Genomic DNA, 27,768 nt, shown 5'->3' with positions numbered 1-27,768 from the left:
TCCTGTGATAACAGTTGGACCTTTTCAACTTTTCCCATCAGCTGCAGTTTCTTTCAGTGGACTGGAGCCAATTACTTGATGCACTCATGTAAAACAAATCCTAAATAAGTACCTTATAAATAATAAACTCAGATTCATTCCAGAGTGTCCAAACCCATTAGAAGCAGGCCAAACACATGACTTTGAAACAGATTAGGAGTTTGCAGTCAAGTGAGAAAAATAACCACATAAGGTACACAAAGTCTTATAAAGAAAACCTTTATTATGCTGGGTTTGGGTGTCTGGCAGTAACATAATCAAGTGAAAGTCGTACATATTTTGATTCCTGTTTCTCCTTTAACACTATTCTTTCTTCAATATTGATTTCTTAACTGATTGCTGATTTCTTGTAGCTCAGCGACAAGATTGTCCATTGTTCTCACGTCATCAGCTAACTCGGCGGAAATGTCTCCACTTGCTACATCTGTAAAAAGTTGCTGTGGAAAACAACAGATAAGCATTTACTGTAGGTTAAAAAACTGTTCTCATGGGATAAATTAGAAAAAGTATTTTAAAAAGATTTTCTAGAAAAGCCCAATAAATATGAAAGATGGTAATGTTTTGTAGCAGGACATCAAGATTTCCATGCTGTACAGTACCACATCTTCTTTTGGGATCAAGATTAAATAAGGTAGAAACAAGAGCTCAGGACAGAACAGTCATCCGAGAGGCCTACAGTTCACATCCATACAACAACCGTTCAAGCCCTCTAGTCGTTAACCTTTATTCGGTGTAAACCGCAGTTTACCAGGGGTTGATTGATACCAAATTTGGTGATGACTGACATTTTATTATTCTTCAAATGCATTTAGCTATATTTTCTAATATTGTAATTCAAAAAGTTATTAAATGTTATACTACAATATTACATTATAAATAATGTAGAAAGTTTTTTTTTTTTTAAATAAAAAATATGAGCATTACTACTGTACAACAATTGCATTCTTACATATATAAGAGCTGGAGTTGCACAACACGTCATAAAACATTTGTAAAGTAGCAATCCTGTGGACTTATTTATTATAAAAAAAAATTAACAAGAGGGACAACAAGGGGTTCCCGCGGTACTAAACTGTGCTTTTTAAATTTGTTTTTACCTTCATGGACCCCCGGTTCCCTAGATATTCACTAGTGAAGTTACCGGTTTTAAAACTCTCCAGGGGAAACAATATGTCCACAGGTTACATGTGCCAATAAGGAAGACACGACGTCGTCATTAGCGGCTTCCTATTGGACGGCTATTTAAATTCCCTGAAGAAATATGGTAATCTTTACTTATGAGTATCTCGGGAAGCGAGCGTCTCCTAGATAAAAATAGGCAGTTATATGTTTAATGGGAACCCCCAGTGACCATCCTGTCAATTTTTTTAATTTTTTTTATTTTGGTGGGATTGCTGCTTTAAGTGGGTACAAAGAGTTACCATACAATTGTGAAGGGTTCCACAGGTCTTAATAGATTGCTAACTAACTAGTCTGGCCATTGTAAAAAGCATGTGAGGAGTTTGGATATTTGTTTCTAATCAAGATTATTAACGAGATGTGAGAACACCAACTGAAAAAATGGGCTTCGGCTATAAATCTTCTCCCAGAAGTGTCAGTAATGTCAAGTTTATTTACAGAAGTTCAGATAAAATGTAATACTGTAAGCAATGTAGTTATACAGTACAACCCTGTGTAATATAATAACTTCATTAAAATATAGCACACAGAATTAAGGTTATGTTGTCCTTATTTTGTGTAAAAGCATGGCTTGATCACCTCAAGAACTTCTCAGAGTAACCATTTTCCTACTATAATGACCATCCTAAGTGTCAAATCAAAATGCAATAAAAGCCTGCATGCAACATCAAATTTGGTTGTCTGTATAGGGAAATAAGAACATCATGTATTTTTTCAGGAAGAGGAAACTCATCACAGTGGTTTTATTTTGGTTTATGGCTAATTCATTCCGGAAGGAATGTCTGGATCTGTGTAGACTGACTTCTGCTGATGTTTTCTTTTTCCTTCCTCTTGAACAACAAAACAACAAGGACAGTGCAGGAGGTCAAAGAGAAACTAACCTTGATAGAATTGTATGCAAGTCATAATTAATAGTGTTATTGATTTGTACATAATCAAGACCAGAGGATGCTTTTAAAAAAAAAATGGCTACAAAAAGGGATGCTAATGGAAATGAACACAACTCATGACATGTATGGCCACAAAACGTTATTGGAAAGTACGGCTATAGTGTACATGAAGCACTACTAATCACATATTCTAACATGTATTTTCCACATTTTTTAGCATTCATCTTTAATGCTCCTAAAAGGCAGCTGAAGAATGCTGAGGAATCGGCTATCACACCCATAACACTTAATTAAAATGTATAAAACCATTGAGTATATGAAATAAATGTACTATTTTTAGTGCTCTTAAAGGGTCTATATGCTGGTATCTCAACCTCCTGATCGAACCACTGGCTTTGAGCGTTATCTACGGCTTCCAATATGCTACTCCTAATATGCTGAAATTGAACATTTACATCATCAGAGGGACCTTAGTTGTGCTGTAATATTGTGATACAATATTTCACCATCCATTAATGGGTTAAACTGGTACCCTTTCACAACAGAGACAAAATAAGCAAAACTGCTTGCCAAGGCAAATAACATGAAAGTCAGTACATACCCAAAACAAACATTGTAGCCAATCGTGAAAAACTAGAAGTGGCTTTGCAACTTGATTCATAATTGCTTTTAGTGTGTCAGTCATGCAGGCAATTAAAAATGTTCAGGTATTAGAGAGCGAATAAATACAGTATTTATTCTAGATCAGTAGAGATGCTGTTGACATGCTTTTTTTTTGCATGGATGAGCACCTAAATACCATTGTGTGCACTGCTGTTTGCATGTACTTTCTATAGCACAGATTAGTTCCTTTATAGCAAATTGCTCAGATCAGAAGGAACCCTTTATTCTATTCACCTATCTATGGCATATTAGAGCACTTGACATAGTCAAGTCTACAAATCCTATGATGATACCCTAACATTGAGATGAGATTAGACCTCAAACTGAGCTTCCCGAGTCTATTAAGCTCAGTGTTTTTCATCTAGTTTTCAAGGGGGACATATCAGAAAACATTTATGAGAGGTAGAGCCATAATATGTCAATGTAATTTATTTAACTGGCTAAGCCAATCCTCCATGCATGTGCAGATCATTCATTGTGACCGCAACACTCAGAGAACTGATACTCTGTTGCGGAGCTCTGCGTTCGGGTACTAGACTCGTTACACTAACACTTCTAAAGAATCTATTCAGTGAAACAGTGTTTCTACACTGGGGATTATATGTCCCTCTAACTCTATGGATACTAACTGATCTACTCACAGTTTTAATAACTGGGTTGATTCCCATTAACATACGGTTCAAGCCAGCACTCCACAACAGACATCGGCACGGATATAATCTCATGATCTGTGCCGATGCAGGGAATGTGCATGTTTTCGCTAGTTCTGGGCTAAGCGCTACCTATGTACTGCCATCATCAGTCTAACTGAGTGTCTTTTTACTAGGAACTATATGTCCCTTTATATTTATGGATATTGATCCATCCACGATCTATTTCATAACGGGGTTATTTCCTGTTCACGGTCCGGTCTATGACAGCACTTACCCAACGGTCATCGGCACTGATATAATGGTATGATCTGTGCCGATGCACACCGTTATTAGCTTTATGCAACAATGCTATCTCTGTATTACTACAATGCTTACTGAATAATAAGCTTCCACTGATATAAGATTAATGATCAGTATTTGACTCTAGACCTTAGAGTTCATATATGCCACACCGATAGCCTGTATCATTACATTGCTCCATTAATATTGACAATGATACAAGACTAATTATTAGTGTCGATTTAGGAGGATACTACCAATTACAGCTATTTTGGGTTTCTGGTGTTGGACCCATAGTGCTTTTTTTACCGGCATCAGGACCGTCTATTCAGACACGTGTAGATTGAATGAAATTGCACCGTGACTAGGGCTGTTGATTTGAAAGGCGTCAGGAGTGTGCATTACTGCACTGTGAACAAACCCTATCGTTTGACATACCCACGGTTCTCTATAGCGCTGGGTTGCGTCCTTTACTTCCCAGCTACTGCCAGTACCTACTCACGGTCATCGGCAATTATATTATCTTTTGACTGGGGCCCATGCAGGGACTGTGCACACCTTACTTAGCACCTGGCAGTTTGTCTATCCGCAGCTTCACTATTTCTGATATGAGATAAAATAAGGATAGGCATTTGACTCTAGACCTAACAGCGCATACTAGACTACGTTAATGCCTTGTTCCATGTAGTCTGGCGCCGATAACATCCTTCCATCGGCGCCAGTACAGGAGAACATCTAATCAGTAATTAATTGGCTTGAGACAGTAACTCAGATAGAGATCAGAGTGCTGGAAACAGCATCTTATTTCGGATGTCTACCCAGACAGCGCTATAACACATTTACCGTGATCAGGGTTGCTTACTTAAACAGCCTATTTAGTGCACTTTATTGCACTATACAGTATTACCCATAGGGTATAAGAGAGGAGTATTCTGTCTCCAGGTATATAGCTTTACTAGGCTTATCTGTATATGTTTTGATAGCCGAGTATTAGGATACTGCTCCATTTACTCACATTAGTTATTGATCGAGAGCACTCATATAGTGGTCCCACATCGACCATAGTCACATTATTTCGTTGTTCTATTTTTAAAGCCCTTTATTTTATATTCATTTTTGACATTACAATTGATTTTAAGTATTTCATTCATCATTAATAGTGTTAGAGTACTTGCAACTAGGTTTTCTGTTCACGTGTACTCATATTAGCCTTACCTAGAGAGCACCTCCCCACCACCATATTCTAGGTGTAGCGGGGTACTATCAGTGTCTCTAATTTTACTTAACCAAACAATTTTTGTTACTATATTAATTATATTTCCATAAAAAAAACAACATTCTGAATGTTTGACAAATATTTAACATTAGTATCATATATTTTTGTATGCAAAGTGTGTCCAAGCAGTAGAAGAGAGAAATGGCAGAGCACAACCGGAATCATCCAAAAAAGAGAATTAGGAGGAAAGTGTGTTATCCATAAAAAGATTTAATAGTCATGGAAGGAAAAAAGGGCAAGGCATTACCCTACCAACATGTTTCGTGCTAAACAGAGCACTTTATCAAGGCAAAGTGTGTCCAAGGACTGTAAAGCAAGCAGCAGTAGCCAGCCTAAAGACCGTTTGGATACAGGTCACATTTGGCATGCTGGTCAGAAGCTAAAAAGGCCTTATGAAAGCCGAAAGGGAAACTTGAGAAGTTGATGTGTCATTATTTACAAACAAAAGATGTGCTATCTACTTTTTCTATTCTTTGGTCTACAAGGACACATTTCCACAAACACAGCTTAACTTTTGTGGTGGCAAAGTAAATATAGACTGTGATGTACATGTACATGTTCAAGTGTTCTACATTTTTGATTATGGGCAAGAACTAATTTCGCCTTTTAAGTAGTGCTCTCCTGCAATGACACATCGTTTAACTAATTTTTCAAAGGATCTTCAACTCCAACTTCATTAGGGCATGGTGTACGTTGGCAACTAACTTGAGTTCCATCTAATGCTGATTCTTCATAGCAAAATTCCTAAAAAGCCACACATACAGTAACATAAAAAATAATTTCCTTTCTAAGAATCTGTGCATGAACAATGGAAGCAGCTTCCAATCTCATAATTAGGAAACACAACTCACAGACCTGGTCAGTAGAATGGAATTTCCTGTTGTTTCTTTTTAATTAAGCCAGGTCTATTGAAGGATCGGGTTGAGGCTGATGCCCAGTACAAAATAAGACCGTAGGGCGTCATCCTGTTAGGAGGCGCCACTGCTTAATTAACCACTTCTAATAGATCCAAATTGCACGCAATTATAACCATGGCTGCTTAACTCTTTAAATGCCAGTGGAGGTACTCACATCCAAGTGAATTAGAATAAGGGCATTGATTATGTATTATTTACTCCCATTGACTGACCATTGCTACCAAAAACCAGGTGGAATTCAATTAGCACAATAAAATTAGGGTTGGAGCAGTAACACCCCAATATATATATATATATGAACAGGGAAGTCTCCAGGACTCAGCATGAGTGCTCTGGTTTTACCTTTGATTAAATACGTTAGGACGATATTTTTAAGTCAGCTTCCAGCATTTTGGGAATATTAAAATGCCCACAGGTGAGAAAGATCACCCTGTGCCATTGTCCTATGTCATATAAGATTCACAAAACGGTTAATGACTATCTGCCAAAAAATTATATGAATTGTGATACACACCATATGCCCTGCTCAGTTCCTTACCATGTTCTCCTGCAGGCCAAAAGGTATACAGAGAAAGTAAGAGCCAACTTCAATTATCACATCCTCTTACTATTCACAAGCTCCTTGTATAGTACAGTAACTGACATATTTCCCAAAAGTTTCCAGAAGGAAGACTGAGGTAGTCATGTCTGCATACTGCAGCTACCCAAGGTTATACAAGATGAATTGAAAAAAAATATTTCAAGATTGTTGCTCCCTTAAAAAGGCAGTCTGGGCGGCACTTAAAAAAAATATAAACTTTTTGTTTTAATATATGCAGCTTTTGGATACCTTTATTGAAAACTAATTACCTAAGCTACCGATCGATTTGTTCAATCGTGAACGATCAACAAATATCCTGCTTCCCAGGGCTCACTAAATTGCCGCCTTTTAGTTTCAATCAATGCTTCAGTCAGTGTTACTCAGCAGCTACAATATATTCTTATATTACTAAGTTAACATTATCTATTGTTACAGTTTGCAGCTCAAACTGCTGAGAATATTGGCAACAATTTATCCCAAACAGGAAAGTGTTACAAAGATCTTGCACTGCTGGCTGAAACCTGCTATAGAAATCAAAGGATGATCAGTATATTAAAACTCACCAGAAATGGCATTAAGAGTTTAATACAATCTTTTCTTACTATTATTCAATACCACAGAACTGATTAAAAAAAAACTACATGTAGGATATTGCATGGATCGCTCCTTTAAGACCATATTCAATTTCTGTTCTTCAAACATTTCCAGGTTGCAAATGTTATCCCAAAACTAACCTTTGCTTTAGAGGACAAGCCATGTAGATTAAGACGAGCAGACGAGAGCATCTGCACAGCTTCCTGTGGGTTAGACTTGGTTTTGCTGCATTTTATTGCCACTAAAAGTTCAAGAGTAAACAAATACATATATTTATATATATATACACACAGTATAAACATACATTTATACATCTCAGTTGAAAATGAAGGGAAAAAAATAGCACTTCAGTTCCCATTCCATATTTGTAATGTGTTCATTTTGTTCAAGATGGTTATTAAAGAAGTACCTTCTGAATCCTACCTTCTTCTGCACCAATTCGCCAAAGCACCAACAGTTCAGCTCAAAGATGAGAGAGAGAGAGAGAGAGAGAGAGAGAGACAGAGAGAGAGACAGAGAGAGAGACAGAGACAGAGAGAGAGACAGAGAGAGAGAGAGAGAGACAGAGAGAGAGAGAGATAAAAAAACACACAGACAAATGGCTTTGCTATGTGTGCTTTTTATATCTAATACACTATTTTAGATTACAACAGAGTGCTGCCTCTTTTTTCCTATGGAAATATTTTTTCTATTGTATCTTTATGAGACGAGTTTATGAGACAACTATTATACTACTGGAGTGCCAACTGCTGATATATATAGTAATCCATTGTGTATTTTGGTGACATACTTAGTTGATGTATATACTGTATCAGATCCATACATACAGTACAGTATGTTTGCTAAATACTCTCATCAGGATGACTTTATGATCATGTGCTTAAGGACTTATATACAACAGGTTTGATAAACCCGTGTTAGATGAAATTTGTAACACAACTATAGTAAAATCCAAGAAAGAAATCTTATGACGTTGACACATTGAATGGAGGGCAGGAAGTAAGCGTAAGACATCAACTAATTACAGGATGCCTGTTAGCCGCATTAATGAATCAATTAAATTAGAAAATATGTAGCGACAAGTCACTTGAGCCTCCATATGGGAAACAATCTACTTTTGCTGCATTGTGTTTAAAACCACATTAAAAGCAACCTGAGATCTCATAGGCAAATAAACCATGATGATTAACAGCAGCCTTAACGTAATGTTTCAAACGTATTTAAGGCAGCAATCTGTTCTAATCACCATAAAAATGTTTCCTTTATTTTTATTACTGTTTTAGCAACCCCCCCATTTCCCACTCTGGTGTTGAATTCTGAAGATATCAATTGCTAAACATTTGCATCCCAGGCAGGTTAAAATGGCCACTGCCGTTCCCTCTCATTAGGACAACAGAGATGGTTATGGTAAGTGAAGTAATTAACAGTTATAAGCTTGAAAAATAGATCAGCACAACATTCAACTATGTCATCACTTCAGTTTTGTTTTGCTGCTTTAATACATCATGACAATTTTGGAACAATACGCTTAAAATAAAGATGTTACCATATAACGTAATATTTCACAGAACTGTACATGATTAAACTACTTAAAGATTATGAGTTTAAGATGCAGTAATACAAAGCAAAATATATATTGTAGTTGAAAGAAATTAAACCATTTGTTGGGGGCAGCGATTCCTTTCAGGGAGGAGTAGCTCAGTGAGTATCTCAGTCTGTTTGCCCCATTATGCTGTTTTTTTTAAAGATCCAATAAATTGATATACATTTTTTCTATGGGTACGCACTCTACTTGCCTTGACCTCATCTCTCTGCTTGGAAGTAGTGCTTTGTTTTCTTACGGTCCTCCAATAAATACCGTAAATTACTCGTATTATATGCGCAGCCTAACACCTTTTATTTTTCACCTTCAAAACTTTAGTGTCGTATTAAGTGTGAGGCCGTACTATATTCGGGCCAATACGGTAAATACACACCAAATATTCACTGATGCAAGTATGGCTCAGATGTATGGTGCTAATCCTCAACGCATCTTATGATCAATTCAGGTCGATAGACAAAGGGGGTCATGCACTAAGCAGCGGAAAATTGCATTCGTCAGGGGTTTGAATTCGCCATGTTTTTGGCGTGTTGCCCTCGCTGTATGCAGGAACGGCCGAATCCCTCGCGAATCACAGCGAGAGAGCGAGAGCAACATTGCCAAACATGGCGAGTAGCCGGTGGCGAGACAGTCTGCCTGGCGAGAAGCTGCCGAGAAGCCGTCCCCTGCTGAGATGTGTCTGCAGCAGAGAGAGATCCGCCGCTCATTCTGCGCAAACATCGGCACATTAAAAAATCTTTTAAATACAATTTTATTCATAGTGTACATGTGCAGGGGGTCTCTGGAGCTGAACCGCATTGGTTTCAGGTCCGAGGACCCCCTGCTTCCCGAGGTACAGGCCCCTTTATGAGGTGTCGGTATCCCTCTGCATTTAAATGTCCCGATCACGTGACCGCGGAATGTAAACAAAGCAGAGGGATACCGGCACCCCATAAAGGGGCCAGTATCTCGGGAAGCAGGGGTTCCCCGGACCGAAAACAAAAGCGGTTCAGCTCCGGAGACCCTCTGCATATCTACACTATGAATAAAACACCCATATCAATAAACAATCATTCCTTACCTTTGTGGCTATGTGCTATGGTAACGAAGCAGCATGAATATATTTTTAATAATAGTGTACTGTGAGCAGGGGGTCCCCTGAGCTGAACCGCATTGATTTGTGGATCAGGGACCCCCCTGCTTCCCGAGTTACAGGCCCCGGTTTGGGCATCGAGTGCCACTGTCGCCGCCATCTTTATAGCGTCCCATTAGCGAAGTGCCCGCTATAAAGATGGCGGCGACACTGGCACTGATGCCCCAAACCGGGGCCTGTAACTCGGGAAGCAGGGGGTCCCTGAGCCACAAATCAATGCGGTTCAGCTCAGGGGACCCCCTGCTCCCGCACAATATTATGAAAATACATTAATGCTGCTTCATTACCATAGCGGATAGCCGCTAAGGTAATGAAGGGGTTAAGGCATAATAGCATGTTTATTGGGGACAATTGCCCCCAATAAACAATGCAATAAACAACATACACCCCCTGTGCCCCCAACAACCCCTATACCCCCACTACATATAGCACATTTTTGGGATGCACAGCAATGATACTATAGGCCGGCGGTGGCCCTCGGGTCTTCCATGCAGGCCTGCAGTACCAATTCAGTGCACCCCAAAAAAAATTACAACACATAAATACACCACCCTTAACACATACAGTATAGTAATGTGCAAAATTAATATTATCCACATATGGATAATCGTGAATTTGCCCATTTAAAATACATAAAGAACAATAAATACAATAAATACATATACAGTAGCACTCACCCATGTCCGGCTGCCACGATGAAGGCCATCCTCATCTTCATCACCGTCCATGCCCCCTCCGATGCTAGGCGCCGTGGTCCACCAGGTGGTCTCTGCGGGTCACCGTGGGCCACAATGGGGTCCCCACAGGTAGGCCCGCGGCTGTCAGGGGGGCCCCGGGTCAGACCCACAGGTGTCTGAGGGGCCTTGGGTGGTTCCCACGGGGGTCTGGGGGCCCACGGGTGGTCCCTACGGGTCGCGGTGCTCCCATAGATGTGGGGCCACCGGTTCTTCCCCGCAGGTGTCCCCCGTGGACCCGGCAGCCGTTTACCCATGAGAATCCCGAGGAGACCGCAGGTGGTCTCCATAGGTCCCCTGCAGGCCTGAGGAAACAACCCTTATGTAAAAAAAATAAACATGTCCTATACATTAAATTCATCAATCCCCGCCCACCCCCAACACATACAGTACAATAATGTTCAAAATAACTATTATCCAGATAGGGATAATAGATTATTTGCCCATTATTCAACACATTATATATATATACATTATATATACAGTGTTCGACAAACCTATACATTTGCTCGCCCCGGGCGAGTGGATTTAACATCGTGGCGAGCTCCCATTGGCCCAAGCAGCACACGTGTGGTACTAGGTGGCGAGTAGATTTTTTTGTTCGGCGAGTAGATTTTATGGTGATTTGTCGACCACTGTGTGTATATATATATACACCTTGGGCTTCTCACGAGTAAACGGCTGCCGGGTCCACGGGGACACCTGCGGGGAAGAAACGGTAGCCGCACATCTGTGGGGGCACCGCAGACCCGTAGGGACCACCCGTGGGCCCCCAGACCCCCGTGGAAACCACCCGAGGCCCCTCAGACACCTGTGGGTCTGATCCGGGGCCCCCCAGACAGCCGTGGGCCTACCTGTGGGGACCCCATTGTGGCCCACGATGACCCGCAGAGACCACCTGGTGGACCACGGCTCCTGGCGGGGACCACCCGTAGGCCTCCAGACCCTGTTTGAAACATGGTGCTGGGCTACTGTAGGTCTGTGAGGTGACCCGTCAGGCCTACCGTCAGGCCTGTGGTATTAACCCTCTATGTAAAATAATAAATCATGTATTTATGGGGGGGGGGGGGCACAGTGGGTGGGTTATGTATTTAATAAATAGAATGATGTTTATTGTGGGGCGGGGTATTGTTTTTATTGTGGGTACTGGGGGTGGGGGAAGGGGGTATTGGCCCCAACGGTATGTGGGTAGGCCTCCCGGCTGGGTAGTGTGTGAGGGTGGTTAGGCATCATGGGGTGGGGGGTAGTGGAGGTGGGTATGTAGGCCTCCCAAGTGGTGGGTGAGGGTGGGTTAACCCCTTAATGACTGTAGCGGTTAATATCCGCTATGGTGATTAAGGGGTTAGGGGACATTACATTGGCTGTTTTTATTCTTGTTTATGTTTTGCAGCATCGGAGGGGGCATGGACAGTGATTAAGATGAGGATGGCCTTCATCGTGGCAGCCGGACAAGGGTGAGTGCAATATGTATTTAATGTATTTATTGTTCTTTATGTATTTTAAATGGGCAAATGCACTATTATCCATTTGTGGATAATAGTAATTGTGCCCATTACTATACTGTATGTGTTAGAGTGAGGGGGGTTATTTCTTTATAAGTATGTATGTGTTTTGACATTAATTTGGGGGGGCACAGAATTGGTACTGCAGGCCCGCGGGTAACACCCGAGGGCCCCCGCCGGCCTATAGTATCATTGATGTGCATATATGTGTATGTTAGGGGGGTATAGGGGTTGTTGGTGTAACATATTATATTTATTTATTTAGTGTGGGTTTGTTGTGTGTGTATTTTTATTGTGGGTAGCGGGGTTGGCCGAAGTGGGTATTAGCCCCAACGGTGGTTTGTTTAGGGCTTGCGGGTGGGTAGCGGGAGGGCTTAACTCCTTCATGAATGTAGCGGTATTAACCGCTAAGGTCATGAATGGGTTAAGTGCACCCGCAAACCCCCCACAAGCCCTAAACAACCAACAAGGGCCAAATACCCCCTTCACCCACCCCCGCTACCCACAATAAACCTGGCACGGCTGGTTAACCCCTTAATTGCTTTACCGGTTAGCCGCTAAGGTAATGAAGTGGCCTTTAAATGCATTTTTCCTGCCTCGGATGCATGCCGGGGGGCTCGGGAGACCAGAACTTTTCACACTGGGATCACTATCACCAGACAGGACACAGTAGTAGAATAAACAAGTTTATTCTGGCAAGCCAGCAAACACACAAAAAACACAATCACAGTGTAACACTCACCACCTGGGGCCCGAGAGGGAAGAATCTAGCTTCAACTATGTGCAGGAGTCTGCTTCGGTAGGCTTGCCCTGAACAGCTTCTTCTCCATCTTCTCATTGCTATTTGACAAATAGCACTTTCGAATAGCCCGCCAGTCGTGACGTCACAGTCTCTAGTCCACACTCCAGGATCAACTCTCGTACTCTGATCGTCCGTGCTCCATGCATAGGCCACGGTCTCCTATTTTTTTAGCTCCATGCAGAGGCCACCGACCAATCAGAGCACAGTTCGTGACGGTGCAGCCAATCAGAGGACGAGGGCTCATCCGGCTGCACCAATCAGAGGAATGGGCTGGCCTTGGGACCCTGAACCGCCCATTTGGGAATGAGCTACTGGCGAGCGGGAAATTTGAACTGCCCAATGGGAATTGTACCTATGGGGCTGAGACTCAGCAACTGTTCCCCTGGCCAGCCCCATACCCGCTGCGGGGTAGGCGCCCAAGCGCCTCGGCGAACAAAGGCTCTGCACCGCCAAGAACCAGTTCCCAGACCTGAGTCACAGCCCTTCCCCACTCACCATTGTCCTGATACTCAAGCTGCTCCCAAGCTCTGCCACGAACCAGTATTTCTCTGTCTGCAGTTCAGCTAAGTAATTACTGTCTCTGCACACTGAGAAATACTAGAAACACAAAGGACATTGCTGGCTTACTAACTATGCGGGGAAAACACTATCACAGGGTATACATGTGCTTTTTTTTTACAATCCCAGTTCCCCAAGACACACAGTTTCCCCCTTCCAGATATCACAGTGATAAGCTCTCTTCTGGAAGAGGTTACACAAAACACATAACATACAGGCCAAAATGAGCCTCACAGAGGCGGCCATTACACACGGCTTTGGGGAAACTACTAACCGGGCTTCACCTTTATTATGTGAGGCTGGCTGCCCCTACCGACACCCCTGTTGAAAAACACTGATCTATGTAGTGCTATTACTACCTGTCTCTTATTGCTAGTAATACCTCTCCCTATGCAACTCAGCACCCTGCTGGCTTACCCCATTTCTTTGTTATACTGCTTTCCTACTGTAAGTTAGCTTAAACAAAATTTACTCCCAGGACCATTTCTTCTGCAGTGACAGATATTATAGAGTCTATAATATCAGTCTATAATGTCAGTCACTACAGAGGAAAAGGATCTGGGAGTCCATTTTTTTCAGCTAACTATAATATAGACAGTAGGATTTGAATAAGCCTATGCCAGGTGCCCCCGGGGTGTGTGTCATGCATCTTCGCCTTTGGGCCGTCCATTCTTAGGAGGGAGGCGAGAGGGTGGTGGGATGCTGCTGCTGGACTGTGCTGTGTGAGCAGCTGCATGCAATTTACAAGCTTCTCCAGCAGAGAGCAGGTTAAAAGAATGCAATTACATCATTTCCACAGCAATATACGTTTGCTTTGTTACATTTACCTTTGCATGATTTTACAGAACAATGAACAGGCTTCTGTTCTTTCCAGCAGGTTAAGGACCAAATGAGGGGAGAAAGCTTGCTGCAATTGAAACTGCCATCACAGCATGCTGTCGAGATGTACTTCCAGCACTGGGCTTTTTACATCCCAGCATCTTACTTCGGGGCATTCTTTCCCGGACATGGTTAACGCACACCACATTTATTGGACGCGTGTGCTTTATTTTATGAGGTGCCTCTTTTTGACTCCAGGCGCTGCTATTGAGTCTGTAGGTACTGTAACTACAATCATTAGAGGGGTTGCCATGCAAAGGCCTTTAGCAGCAACTGTGCTCATATGTAATGTAACTGAATGTAAGAACTGAATAATGTGGATTAATTTCACTTCCGTCAGAGTGAGCGTGTGTGTGTACACACACACACACACACACACACACACACACACACACACACACACACACACACACACACACACAATAGATATTATATATGTGTGTGTGTGTGTGTGTGTGTGTGTGTGTGTGTGTGTGTGTGTACATGTACATGCAAACAGGTGACAACCAATGAATCTATACATTTAATGTAATTTTCAATATTTCATGACAATCTCTCTACAGCCTGAATTATCATTACCTTGATGGATCCTTATGATGAAGGACCACTTGAAAGAAAACTAAATGATCAATACTCCACTTAATCAATACCAACTCATTAAAAAGATGTTTGTATTGAATAGTTGAAATAGACACAAAAAGTGACCACCGGTTAACTAATCATAACAGACAGTACAAGGAGGTAATTAGATAAAACATAAGAAGTATGTGCATCATGCTGCTTCTTTAAATGAGTTACATATATAAAGCATATCTGGTAAGCCCCATTGCAATGGGCCCGCAATCCATTGCTGAGAAGCTATGAAGATGATTTAATGAAGATTATAGGCTACAGCTGTTAAAATCCAGGCATTATTGAAATTCCGGGCATTGGGGGGCGTGGCGGACTCCGAGCTGAGCAGACGCTGGTCAGCTAAGCGCCTCAACAAAGCAGGGAATCTGGGTACAAATTTGCCTAACAGAGGCTATCTCAAGCTCTTGCTACAGGGGACGAGTCCAAGGTAACCGAGGACATTCTGCTGCTGGACCCTGGAACTTCCATGTTGATGAGCCGCGGCCCGGGAGAACTCGGGAGTGATCCACGTAGCCAAACCCTGGCGAGACACCCAAGATGGCCACCGGCCATAAGTGGCTCTGCTGATTGGGGACGTGCTGACTGCCTCGGAGCCCCAGAGCCAGCGGGAAGAACCCGCCGAGATCAAGCGTCCCCAGTCCGGCGATCGTGTTTAGACGGGCACCGCCGCCCTTGCAGGTGAGCGGGACAGGCGAGCAGGAGGCGGAGAGCTGAGAGCCGGAGCCGCTGCTGACGGCAGTCGGGAGGAAGCGGAGGGGGAGGCGGTCCGCGAGGCAGGGGTTGCAGATAGGGAGTCCCCGCTCTGGCGCAATAGAGGGCGCCCGGTGGTCGGCTGCTGGCCAGTGTGATAGCTGGGAAGCCCTCGAGGAATGGAGTGGCAGCTATCTTGTCCTTGCACCCCATAACACAGCCGAGGGAGAGCTTGGGGTTGCATCCCGTTACAGATGAGGTTGAAAAAAGACATAGGTCCATCAAGTTCAACCTATGCTAAATTTAGACAACAGATACTTTATCCTATATCTATACTTACTTATTGATCCAGAGGAAGGCAAACAAAAAACCCCATTAAGGGGAAAATTAATTCCTTCCTGACTCCAAGAATTGGCAATCGGATTAATCCCTGGATCAACATCCTTCCCATGTATACTTATTTGGTATATCCCTGTATACCTTTCCCATCTAAAAAGATGTCCAACCTTTTTTTGAACAAATCTATTGTATCTGCCATCACAGTCTCCATGGGTAATGAATTCCACATTTTAACTGCCCTTTCTGTAAAGAACCCTTTCCTTTCTTGCTGGTGAGATTTCCTTTCCTCCAACCTTAAGGGATGGCCCCGAGTCCTTTGTACTACCCGTGGGATGAATAGTTCTTTTGAAAGCTCCTTGTATTGTCCCTGAATATATTTGTATATAGTTATCATATCCCCTCTTTTCTAATGTAAATAAATCTAATTTAACTAGCCTCTCCTCATAAGTTAGAATGTCCATCCCCTATATTAATTTTGTGGCTCTTCTCTGCTCTCTCTCTAGTTCCATAATGTCTTTTCTTAGGATTGGTGCCCAAAACTGTACTCCATATTCAAGGTGTGGTCTTACTAATGCTTTGTAAAGGGGCATAATTATATTTACTTCCCTTCCATCCATTGCCCGTTTGATGCAAGATAAGATCTTGTTTGCCTTTTCAGCTACTACATGACATTGGGCACTATTGCTAAGCCTGCTGTCTACAAGCACTCCTAAATCCTTCTCCATCAAGGATTCCCCCAATATATCTCCATTTAATTTGTAAGTCGCCTTTTTATTCTTGTATCCCAAATGCATAACCTTACATTTATCTGTATTAAACCTCATCTGCCATTTACCTGCCCACGTTTCCAGTCTCTCCAAGTCCTTCTGAAGAGAAATTACAGCCTGCTCTGATTCTATTATCTTACACAATTTAGTATCATCAGCAAAGATGGAGACTTTGCTCTCGACCCCAACCTCAAGGTCATTAATAAACAAGTTAAAAAGCAGGGGTCCCAGTACCGATCCCTGAGGTACTCCACTCACGACTTTAGCCCAACCTGAAAAAGTTCCATTTATGACAACCCTCGGTTGTCTGTCCTTTAACCAGTTTTCAATCCAGGTGCATATATTATTACTGAGTCCAACTTTCTTTATTTTGTACACCAACCTCTTGTGTGAAACCGTATCAAAAGCCTTTGCAAAATCTAAGTAGACCACATCAACTGCATTACCCTGGTCTAAATTCCTACTTACCTCCTCAAAGAAACAAATAAGGTTAGTTTGGCAAGATCTATCCTTCATAAATCCATGCTGACTATTACTGATAATTTTGTTTTCCATTAGGTATTCCTGAATATTATCCCGTATTAAACCTTCCAGTAGTTTCCCTACTATTGAAGTCAGGCTTACAGGTCTGTAATTTCCCGGTTGTGATCTAGCTCCCTTTTTAAATATAGGCACCACATCTGCTTTACGCCAATCTTGTGGTACTGAGCCTGTGGAAATTGAGTCCTTGAATATTAAATATAATGGTTTTGCTATTATTGAGCTTAACTCCTTGAGAACTCTTGGATGTATGCCATCGGGGCCAGATGCCTTATTTACTTTAATTTTTTCAAGTCGCTTATGAACTTCTTCCTCAGTTAACCAATTGTTCATTAATATGGAGGTTGTGGCTTCCTCCTGCGGCACTACTATTGAACTTGATTCTTCCCTGGTAAACACAGAGGCAAAGAATTTGTTTAATACCTCAGCTTTTTCCTTATCTCCAATAATCTGCCTGCCCATCTCACACTGAAAGGGTCCTATATTTTCTTTTCTCATTTTTTTGTTATTAAGGTACTTAAAGAACTTTTTAGGGTTAACCTTACTTTCTATTGCAATCCTTTTTTCATTATCCATTTTTGCTAATTTGATTGCCCTTTTGCAATTTTTGTTACATTCCTTATAATTCTGATACGATGTCTCTGTCCCTTCTGACTTAAAGAATCTAAACGCCTTCCTCTTCTTGTCCATTTCCTCCCCTACCTGTTTATTTAGCCACATTGGTTTTGACTTATTTCTTTTACACTGGCGACACACTTTATTCGAGCTCGGCTAGTCCCACGAATTCGGGTATACCCGGGTGTATTGAGGTTTGTGACTGTTTTCTGCCCAAATGCATTGAGGTATTTTCCAGGCAGGGATTGAAGCATTTTATTCCCGCTGGCTGCAATACTGCACAGTATATATATATATATATATATATATATATATATATATACTGCATTACAATTCATGAATTTATGCCATCTGGTAGACACGCGAAGCATTGCAGCCTATTAAATCCTAATCATTATAATTTAACAGATCAGCCGCCCGTCAGCCAGGCATGAACCCAGGCTGGGAAGGCAAACGCAACAGGGCTTGTCAGAGGTGAGGAGCGGCGCATTCCAGGTATCTGCCAGGTACATACTGGGTATTTGCTCGAATAAAGTGTGTCGGTGCAGTATACTTATTACCCAAGGGTATACACTGATAAGTGTGCTTTTCTAACAATGTTTTAAACACTGCCCATTTATCTTCTACATTTTTCCCTGCAAAAAACATCATCCCATTGTATTACTACAATGTTGATTATCTGACTGCAGCCCCGGAGGGAGAGCTGACCCTTGGTGGATCCCCCTCACCCTCCCCCCCCCCACCGCAGTAAACAAGTAGCAGCCTGCTAAAGAGTCAAAGACCAGGACCACCCAGGTACAAAAGGGCATTTAAAGACCTCTAAAAAGCAGCAGTGAGCCACGAATTAAAGTGCCAGCCTCTGACACCAAGGGGGATCACCCAGTTATCTCGCCCACAGACATTTACCTTCAAATAAAGATCCCAAGATAAAACCTACAGCCTATTACCCACCTCGCACAAGGGAAGACCTACCCTCCCCTATTTCAGTGGGAATAGGCTCAAGAGGGCACAAGAGTCAGCTAGACAAATCTACAAATATGCAGGCTCTGATATTGTGATCTCCCTTGGAGGAACTTGTACACCTCTACAAAAAAGATCAGCAAGCCCAAATAAGCCCTAAATTAAGCGGACTAGGATGGCGTCCTGAGGCCAGGTTCCATAATATCCCGGGGGTTATTCTAAGCTAAGCCATCGTCTATGTCTAAGTACCTAAAAATAAAAATCTCATCTTGTGCAAGTCTCATCTATCATGGCTGGAACATCAAAAAGAAAAAGAACCAAAGCGAGTTTCGTGAATATTTTAAAAACCATGGACACCCAACACGACAATAGGTAGAGTTGGAAGTGGTCCCCTCCGTAGATCACCCAGACTCGGAACCAGGGGTAGAGATTGAAAATCTTTCCACAAAGAATGAACTACTCATCTTCTATAACAAAATTGAATCTCTAATGCAAACAGCGGTGGAGGATCTTAAAGAGGAGATATCCTCCCTTGGGGAACGCACTAGCTGCTTGGAATCCAAGGTTCACGCTACAATCACCCGGCAAGCTCTGATGGATACTGAGCTCAAAGAAATAAAGTCCCAGCTCCAAGATATCAAAGACAGACAGGAGGATGCGGAGAATAGAGACCGCCGTAATAATCTTCGGATAAGGGGGATTCTGGAGTCTGTAACGTATATAGAGGGATGAATGAGCAATTGGTTAGTGTCAGCCCTCCCTGACTCTATAAAAGGAGTCTCTTACCCTGGACAGATGCCACAGAGCCCTAAGATCAAGACCTCAACCAGGAGACAGACCAAGGGACGTGGTGTTGAGATTCCATTATATTAAAACAAAGGAAGCTTTCAGCATGGCGATGAGAGGTACCAGAGATCTCAAGTTTCAAAATATACACCCTACAGGTTAACGCAGACCTGGAACCAGCTACACTCTCCAAAAGAAGAGATCTCCGAGAGGTGACGGCAAAACTAAGAGACCACAATATTTCGTATAAGTGGACATTTCCTTTTGGACTCAGTAGTTAAAAACAGAAGACCTCAGACACTCAGGAGCCCGGACAACGGGGAGGCCTTCCTCGAATATCTAGGTTTGAACTCCCCTCTCTCCGGATTTATAATAGGAAACGAGAACCCTCCGACCTTGTAGCCATCTTGGTCCATGATTCCCACGAGAAGATCCTCCCACCCGAACTCTCCAGCAAAATAGTTATCTGAAGCTGGTACCAAACCCTAAACTGAGTTCAAGATCTATATTCCGGGTCTGAGAAATTATTGTATTATGTTTTCAGGTCCAACTTTATATTGGTTCATTTATGGTTCACTAGTGTAGTCTTTGTTTTTGGCAGGAGCATAGCCTAGTTATACTTAAACATTAGGCCCAAAGTCTGGAGAGGCCCCGGGTTGGAGGCCTGGATTGACGTTTTTTTTAGTCCTGGCCGCTATCCCCCAACTATTTCTGTATCACTTTATTTTTTCCCCCTGTCCCTTAACCCAGATTAGCTAATAGAAAGCGAGGACAATGGTTGACCAGGGAGGCAGATTAAAAACAGATTTTTTTTTTTGTACTATCCAAGCTCTCCAGAGATGGTTTCTATAGCAGATTTAGAAGCTTTTATATTGATCCTATATTTTAATTCAAAACAATGTTTAGCAGTATATCTGTGGATTCGCTAATGTGTAGTTCCTTCCTTCTCTCTTCTCCTTCCTATCTTCCCGCCCCTACCCCAACCCCCCGCCCCCCAACATTTTTCCTAAAATGTTTTATCTCTGTATTTCTAGGCAAGAAATGTTATTCCCCTACTGTGCTACTCCCCCCCCCCTCCCCTAACCCACCCCTTTTTTATTTTTTGTATCCACCAGCCCTCCTAGCACCCCCTTAAATGTTTTATCTCTGTATAACACTGCTTGAAAAAAATAATAAAAAAATTCCGGACATTAAGTAATTTTTCAGCCAATCAGCTTTCAGGTCTCAGGTCTCATCCACACAGAGTGAGAACAGCTCTCAGTCAAGGGAGGTTATTGGACAGGAGGTAGCAGCAAGGTAACGACTCCTCTCCCGCCCTGCCTGGAGATAGCTACGCACAGGAGAGAGAAGAAAGGTGTGTGTGTGTGTGTGTCTGCGGTGTGTTTTGTGGGTGTAAAGGGGGACAGGAGACTGTTTCATTGGTGTGTGTCTGCAATGTGTTCTGTTGGTGTGCATTTTGTGGGTGTAGAAGGGGGGCTGCAGAGTCTGTTGTGTTGGTGTGTCAAAACAGTGTGTTTTGTGGATGCAGAGGGTGGAGAAGGGCTGCAGTGTGTTTGTGTATATAGAGGGGGGGTTACAGAGTGTGTGTGTATAGAGGGGGGCTGTGTGTATGCACAATTTAATTTTTATAAACATTTGCAGTAAAAGCAAAATAATGTAGACGATCATGCTGATAAAAATCGATGCGACTACAAAGGTGTCATTTTTTTTTTTTTACATTTTTCATAAAAAAGATAAACATAAGCCTACATTTAGCCTAAAATAGTAATAATCCCCTCAGAACAGGGCATTATTGGCCAGTAATGTCCTGTTCTGAGGGTATTATTACTTAAGTAGCACATCCCTCACAACTTGGTAACAATCCTGAAAACTGAAGTTATCTCTGATTGTAAATGCAAATCTTGACATTGGTTAAAGAGGCTTTAAAGATCTAATATTAACAATCTAAACCGATTCTGCCATTTTTCATAAATAAAGCATCTCTTTTTCTGCGTTTTTTGTTGTTTTTTTTTTTTTAAATCATTAAGTATCCCACGTTAACCACAAACTGCTGGAATGGGTTACTACCATAATTTGTTTGGTAACCACAAAGCAATCACTTATTGTTACTGCAGCAATACATATACTCAGTGGTGGAATTGGGGGGAGGGGGTAGAGCAGGGCAGCTACCCAGGACACAGCATGATGGGGGAGGGTGTGGGTGTGGGGCGCAGGAATTCCCACTGCTGCCTGTGTTGTTGGGCTACATTGATTTACGTATCAGTCAGCACTGCAACCGGTCACAGTGAGGCAGATTCTGTTTCATTACGCAACATCAGGATCAGGCGCTGTGGTCGGTTGTTGCAGCGCTAACTGTTAAGGTATGTTAGTGCTGATCAGTGAGGAGGGAGAGGGAGGTGGGAGGGTGGAGAGCAGTGAGCGGGGGGCATAGGCTAGGGGCACGTGTGATGTCTGCCGGTCCCTGCTGTGTCCGTGTGTGTGTTGCTGAAGTTATAAGCACATTTATTGCCAAGGTAACCTGAAATATCAATAAAAAGGATTAGTGAGAGTTACCTCTTATATGATTTATTAATTACATTGAGAAAGCAACCTATTATATCAGGTTGGTGCTACTAATAATATTAACTTTTTATGGATTGGTTTAATCAAAATTATTTCATATTTTACATTAAGTGGGTTATTCATTAAACTGTGATGATGGTGGTAATATCTCGCAAATAAAAAAGTAATGGTTGTCTCCCTGCTATAGTGCACTGATTGACACTATCATGGTTTAACGAATAACCCCCTAAGTGTAAATTGATGCACCCTTCCCTTGTGGATAAACAGATTGTTCTGACTAAGATGGGCATGTCGTTCATATCACTTCTGACAGCACCCTAGCTGGTTACAGGGGTTTATGTTTGGGAGCTGTGCGCCTATCTACTTCAATGAACAGAAAAGAGAATTTCACTGGTCAAAGCAGCAGCACTGTGGAATGAGAATAAGGGAGCTAGTACTAGAACTTGCCTTATTCCTAAATCTAGGTATTATCACTTGGAAATGTATATAGATCAGGAAGTACAGAAACCATTCAAAAGTACTGTTGTTCCTACTTCAAGAAACCCATTTCAGGAAGTCTGTTTTTAAAACTAAATCCCACTTAAAAGGTATGTGCTTTGTAAATAAAAGAAAACATTTTCCTGAGTGTTCCATAACAATTTAACATAACTACTCACTGTATGAATAGACTATTTTATATATCCCACAGGATAACTGATAATCAGCTAAATTAAACAATAATGTGCAAATACATTGTGCATACACATGACCAAAGACTCACCATGTGCAAGGTCAACTGCACCTCTCACGATGTCCTTGAATGAAGGAATATCGTTCTCCCAGCCACTCATTTGTGTCTCACATTTATGAGCTTTTGTTAGATACTGCAAGGCCTACAAAACAAATGGACATCTCTCAGTTACCCAAAAATGGCATGTGGATTGATTCTATATGGCCTAAAATGAATCTACCTATTCCTCTCTTCTGTATTCGGTAGAAGGTGCCCACTGTAAAAGTGCACCAGCCTCTGTCCCCATAGTCCTTAACAGGACTTTACTAACCATGGTCATATAGCACGCATCAGTCTGGCACAACAAACACATACAAAATAATAACTGCTGTTTGTATTAGAGCTCTGTTTCTGTGTTATCGCCACTACAATGCCTTGACCAAAAAAATAAAGCGGTACCCATTGTTACAGTACATGAATCCTGTGAAGAAAAATCTGTTCCTGGTAGGGTGTCATTCAACAAATCTCCCAGAGCAATTGCTTTTATTCATCGTCTAGAACAGGGATGCTCAACTCTAATCCTCAAGCCCCCACTGCCGCCCCGACCCCCCCACAACAGGTCAAGTTTTCAAGATATCCCAGCTTCAGCACAGGTGGCTCAATCAGTGGCTCAAAGACTGAGCCACTGGTGCTGAAGCTGGGCTTTTTTGAGACACCTGGTCTGAAGCACCTGTGCTGAAACAGAGACTGAATTTGAGCACCCTTGATCTAGAAATAATTCATCTGAGAATCCCCTCTGTTTTCTATGTGCAACTTTGTCACAAAGTGCCTAGTATACTATCTATTGCACTATTTTGAATGTGTCCAATATAAAAATTGCATCGTTCTTTAAATTCATGAACTGCAGCTGTAGGGCAGATGTGTTGCTCCGTTATGTTGTCTCAACAGAGAAGGGATTATAATTGTGCTCCTGAAAAAAAAGCAGTCTAGACTTCAAGATATGACCCATGTTACTCAACTATTAGAGCTAATCAAAACAATTCTTGCTTGGTGCAAGGACGTGCATCTATCAGGACAGACAGTATTTCTCAGCACAGGCTTGCAGGTAGAAAATGATTATGTTCAAACTATAATTAGTGGAAATGTCTTTCTGAGTGAGCACAGGAGGTAAACAGGGAAATCAATCAGATCGGAATGTTGCGGAGACCGTCATAATGGAGAGACCAAGGGAGCTTTAATCTTACATAAATGTGTTACTATCCAAATGGTTTCAACGAGAATTACATTTTCTGTACCCATTCTGAAAATGAATGTGCTAAAACCAGTGGTTCTGAAACATTTCACCAGCGATTTGTGCCAAGAAGTAGCCTAGTCGAAAGCAAATGAGGTGCATTCACCTGGGTGCGTATGCATTGCTTATTTCTAAAACCTGGTGTGACCAGTGGCCCCTCAAGGAAAGCTTTGACAATCACGTTGAGAACTGTAAAACAATGCTGTATGACTGCAAGAGAATCTGACACTTCTTGTGGTTGCCGGCTTTTCGTCTGTAGAATCATTGATGTTGCACAGAATCCCCCATGCTTTCTCTTTCTTTCAAAAACAGAAAGTTATGTTATTCTGCAATGTTAAATAATTTTTGGACTATATACTATACTGTAATGGGAAACGCCTTAAAAGGAAAAAAGAAAAAAAAAAGCTTTGCAAAGTTAGAATACATTTTGAGAGATTTCTGCCCTTCTGACAAAGGCTCAAAAAATATAACTCATGCCTTCATATAATTACTGATGCGGGTCCCTAGTAATTCTGACCTCTAACGCCTTCCGAGCACTGAGAAATTCCTACTGTCTGCCGAATAGCCCTGCATGGCTTGCAGTGTGGGCTGGGGAGAAGCAGACAAGCACAACAGAAAAATATCATTTCAGGCTCTTCAACAGTCTGCGACTTAGCTCTGCTTAATATTATGCTTTCCCCGAGAGAAATTGGCCATAAGGTGTCCTGTTGCTTGGTACCATTTAGTAAACATGGCCCTATACTTCTTGCAAATTGTGACTCAATGTCTTTGTGCAACATAAAAAATGCGCATACATGTTATGATATACAAGAGCTCTCATTTCTGTACCAAGCATACACTGAAATTTGGACAAATCTACATCGAAAGGTCTTGGATTCTCATGTACTACATCAATCATGCATGTTGGACCATGAGTGATATTGCAACCTGCAAAAAAAAAATTAAATCGCTAAATACTGAACATCATCACCCTCATCTAGTGCAAATGCATTTACCTTTTCATTGTCTTCTGCTTTTTCACTTGCACCATTTCCGTACAACTTGGCATATGTTCTCCAGATCTCAGCGTCACTAGAATCCCTAGAAGTCACTCTGCCAAACAATTCCTGCAACTTAGCCTTCAGTTTACTTGTGGACTCTCCTCTTCGATCCTCTAATCCGTCGACCACTGCTCCAACCAAAATCTTCAGAACCTGAACAAGACAATCATTTCAATGATTGTATAGCTATGGGACTACATTACCAAACAAATTAAACCATTCAGGATGGCTTTGAACAAGTTACCTATTAGCCTTATTCCTAGAGTGATAAAGTTTGACATACAGTACATGGATTACGCCACTATGGTGCTCCTACAGAAACTGCAGCATGCAATACAATAATAATTTAAATTACAGTATGACTAATTACACTAGCAAAATAGGTCTACATTTTATATAAAAAAATGTATAATACATTAAGCAGGAAATATTTAAATATACACAAACCCACATAAAATAATACATAGCAGTACAGTTTTGTTTTAATGAGCAGGAGGTCAACAATCCACCTACTAATCACCTCTAATTTGGCTCGTATTCCCACAAATATGTTTAAGTAAGTTTATAGGTTATTTAGCTCATTAAAATATATTAAAGGACTTTTGCACATTGTAAAACGTGGCTGGGAACACAGGAAATAAAGTTAATGAAAACATTACTCACCCATTACTAATTAATGGGTTATTACTGGCTAACAAATCACAATGTAACATATAAAAAAAACCTTCCACATATTGCTTTATTAATTTATTTTTTGTTAAAGGTAAAATAGCTGTAGGCTCAGAGTTTTCCAGATTTGCTGATTTGTCAGATGACCAAGGGAACAATGTGTAAAAGCATGTGTAATAATATTTACAAAATATTTACACTCCAAAAAAAAGGGGGGTGAAAAAGCATATCAGGCGTCATCCTAATAGCAGATGTGAAACATATACAGTTCTATTTGTAAAATAAACTAGCTATATCTGGCAACCAAATAAACATCTGATTAAAAATCTCATATACCATCCCAACAGACCCCAATAAAAATCTCTGTAATTTTCATACAACATAGAGAAACATTATCTACATGATCTAATCTGCTAACGGTGAGAGATCATTCGAAATCAACATATAATTCACATAACATATAGAACATATCATCATAACTCGTTATCATATACTGTACAGCATTGTGGGAGCAAAACAAATTCCACACCGAGAACTCATGCAATCATCAAAGTTCAGCCTAGAGATAAAACAAGGAAAAGTAAAGTTCTGGAGTAGGTACCTAGCATCGTCAGATGCACTGCAAGCAACCTGACTGCTAATATAAGATAAGTGATTTGACCTATTTTTACAAATTTGAGTGCCCTGAACATTCGTGTTTTGTGTGTGTGTGTGTATGTTAATAGACGATACTGTTCTGTGGCTAACGAAATGCTTTTATTTGTGCAAGCTTTCGAGATACACTGATCTCTTCTTCCGGCAATTTTACAATGAATAAAGGTTTATACTTAAAAACAGTGCATCTTGGAATGTTATCTGTGACTGAAACCTATCCCTCCCCCCTGTGCAGTATGCGATTTATGACTTGAGGTGTTAAATAGTCCCTGAATGTTAGTGATGTAATAGAGTGTGCGTATGTATGTATGTAAATATAAATTTATACCTCGCCCACAGTGTATACAGCGCTTTACAAAGGGTGTGTGTGGAGTTGGAGTGTATACCAATGGTGTGGGTAGGTGTGGAATTGTAAGAGGGTGTTGCATTACTAAAAGTGTGTGTAGATACTATGCGGTCCCTATTGGTATATAGGGATGGAATAACATATATATATATATAGGCACTCCAACACAATCAATGTTGAATAGCATAGAGCAGGGGTGCGCAAAACTGGTGGGTGCAACAATTGGGGGGGGGGGGGGTGTTTGGGGGCATAAAAATAAATTGTGGATCAAATTTTTATGTTTTCCTTTGAAAATGTATAATGTTAAATCCAACAGTGAGTATCCGACTTGGGAAAGTGCTGTCCCACAGGAGTTCTAGTATTAATATCTGATGTAGTTAATATGTGGTGACTCATCCTGGTCTTATTGGCCTGTTTTGATTCTCCAACATAGTTTATATTTTATTAATGCATTTATTTTTAACACCTCAAATCGCTTCTAAATACCTTCATGGAATATGAATTGAAAGAGTCCTACAGGTCCTAAGAGAAAGACTACTACACTACAAATTAAAAAAGAAAAATGAATGAATACTGTACATATAGAAATAACTTACAACCTCATTCTTACACAACTCAAATGTATCATCAAATATCTAGGATGAAAGACTCTCTGAGGATGAGAGGCTGACAACTATTTTCCCAGAACTACCCATGATAGCCTACAAGCAGCCTCCCAATAACTGAGGGACAGCACACTTTTAAAAATATACAGGGGAGACGAATATGGGAATTAAAATATATTCAACTTCTGGACTCTAAAAACCTTGGTTTATATCAAGATACTGGATGTATGACACATTGTGAAAACATTTAATTCAGTTCATGCTCCACATTGTAGAGAAAGTGTG

The 27,768-nt window shown here is 41.3% G+C and overlaps 1 protein-coding gene across 1 annotated transcript in view; it reads right to left on the bottom strand.

Annotated features, from left to right (window-relative positions):
* Window positions 1–242: 242 nt before the first annotated feature.
* Window positions 243–27,768, bottom strand: part of TTC27 (tetratricopeptide repeat domain 27) — a 401,980-nt gene continuing 374,454 nt past the window's right edge. The window contains exons 15-18 of the mRNA XM_075594976.1: window positions 25,165–25,362; window positions 22,930–23,041; window positions 7,211–7,311; window positions 243–476 (exon numbers count right to left, since the gene is read on the bottom strand). Coding sequence (XP_075451091.1) covers window positions 354–476; window positions 7,211–7,311; window positions 22,930–23,041; window positions 25,165–25,362 — 534 coding nt within the window. The 3' untranslated portion in view covers window positions 243–353. The remainder of the gene's footprint in view (window positions 477–7,210; window positions 7,312–22,929; window positions 23,042–25,164; window positions 25,363–27,768) is intronic.

Source organism: Ascaphus truei, chromosome 4, assembly GCF_040206685.1.
Source record: "Ascaphus truei isolate aAscTru1 chromosome 4, aAscTru1.hap1, whole genome shotgun sequence".
Taxonomy (NCBI): domain Eukaryota; kingdom Metazoa; phylum Chordata; class Amphibia; order Anura; family Ascaphidae; genus Ascaphus; species Ascaphus truei.
The sequence above is the reverse complement of the archived record's forward strand: the minus strand, read 5'-3'. Positions and strand labels throughout refer to the sequence as shown.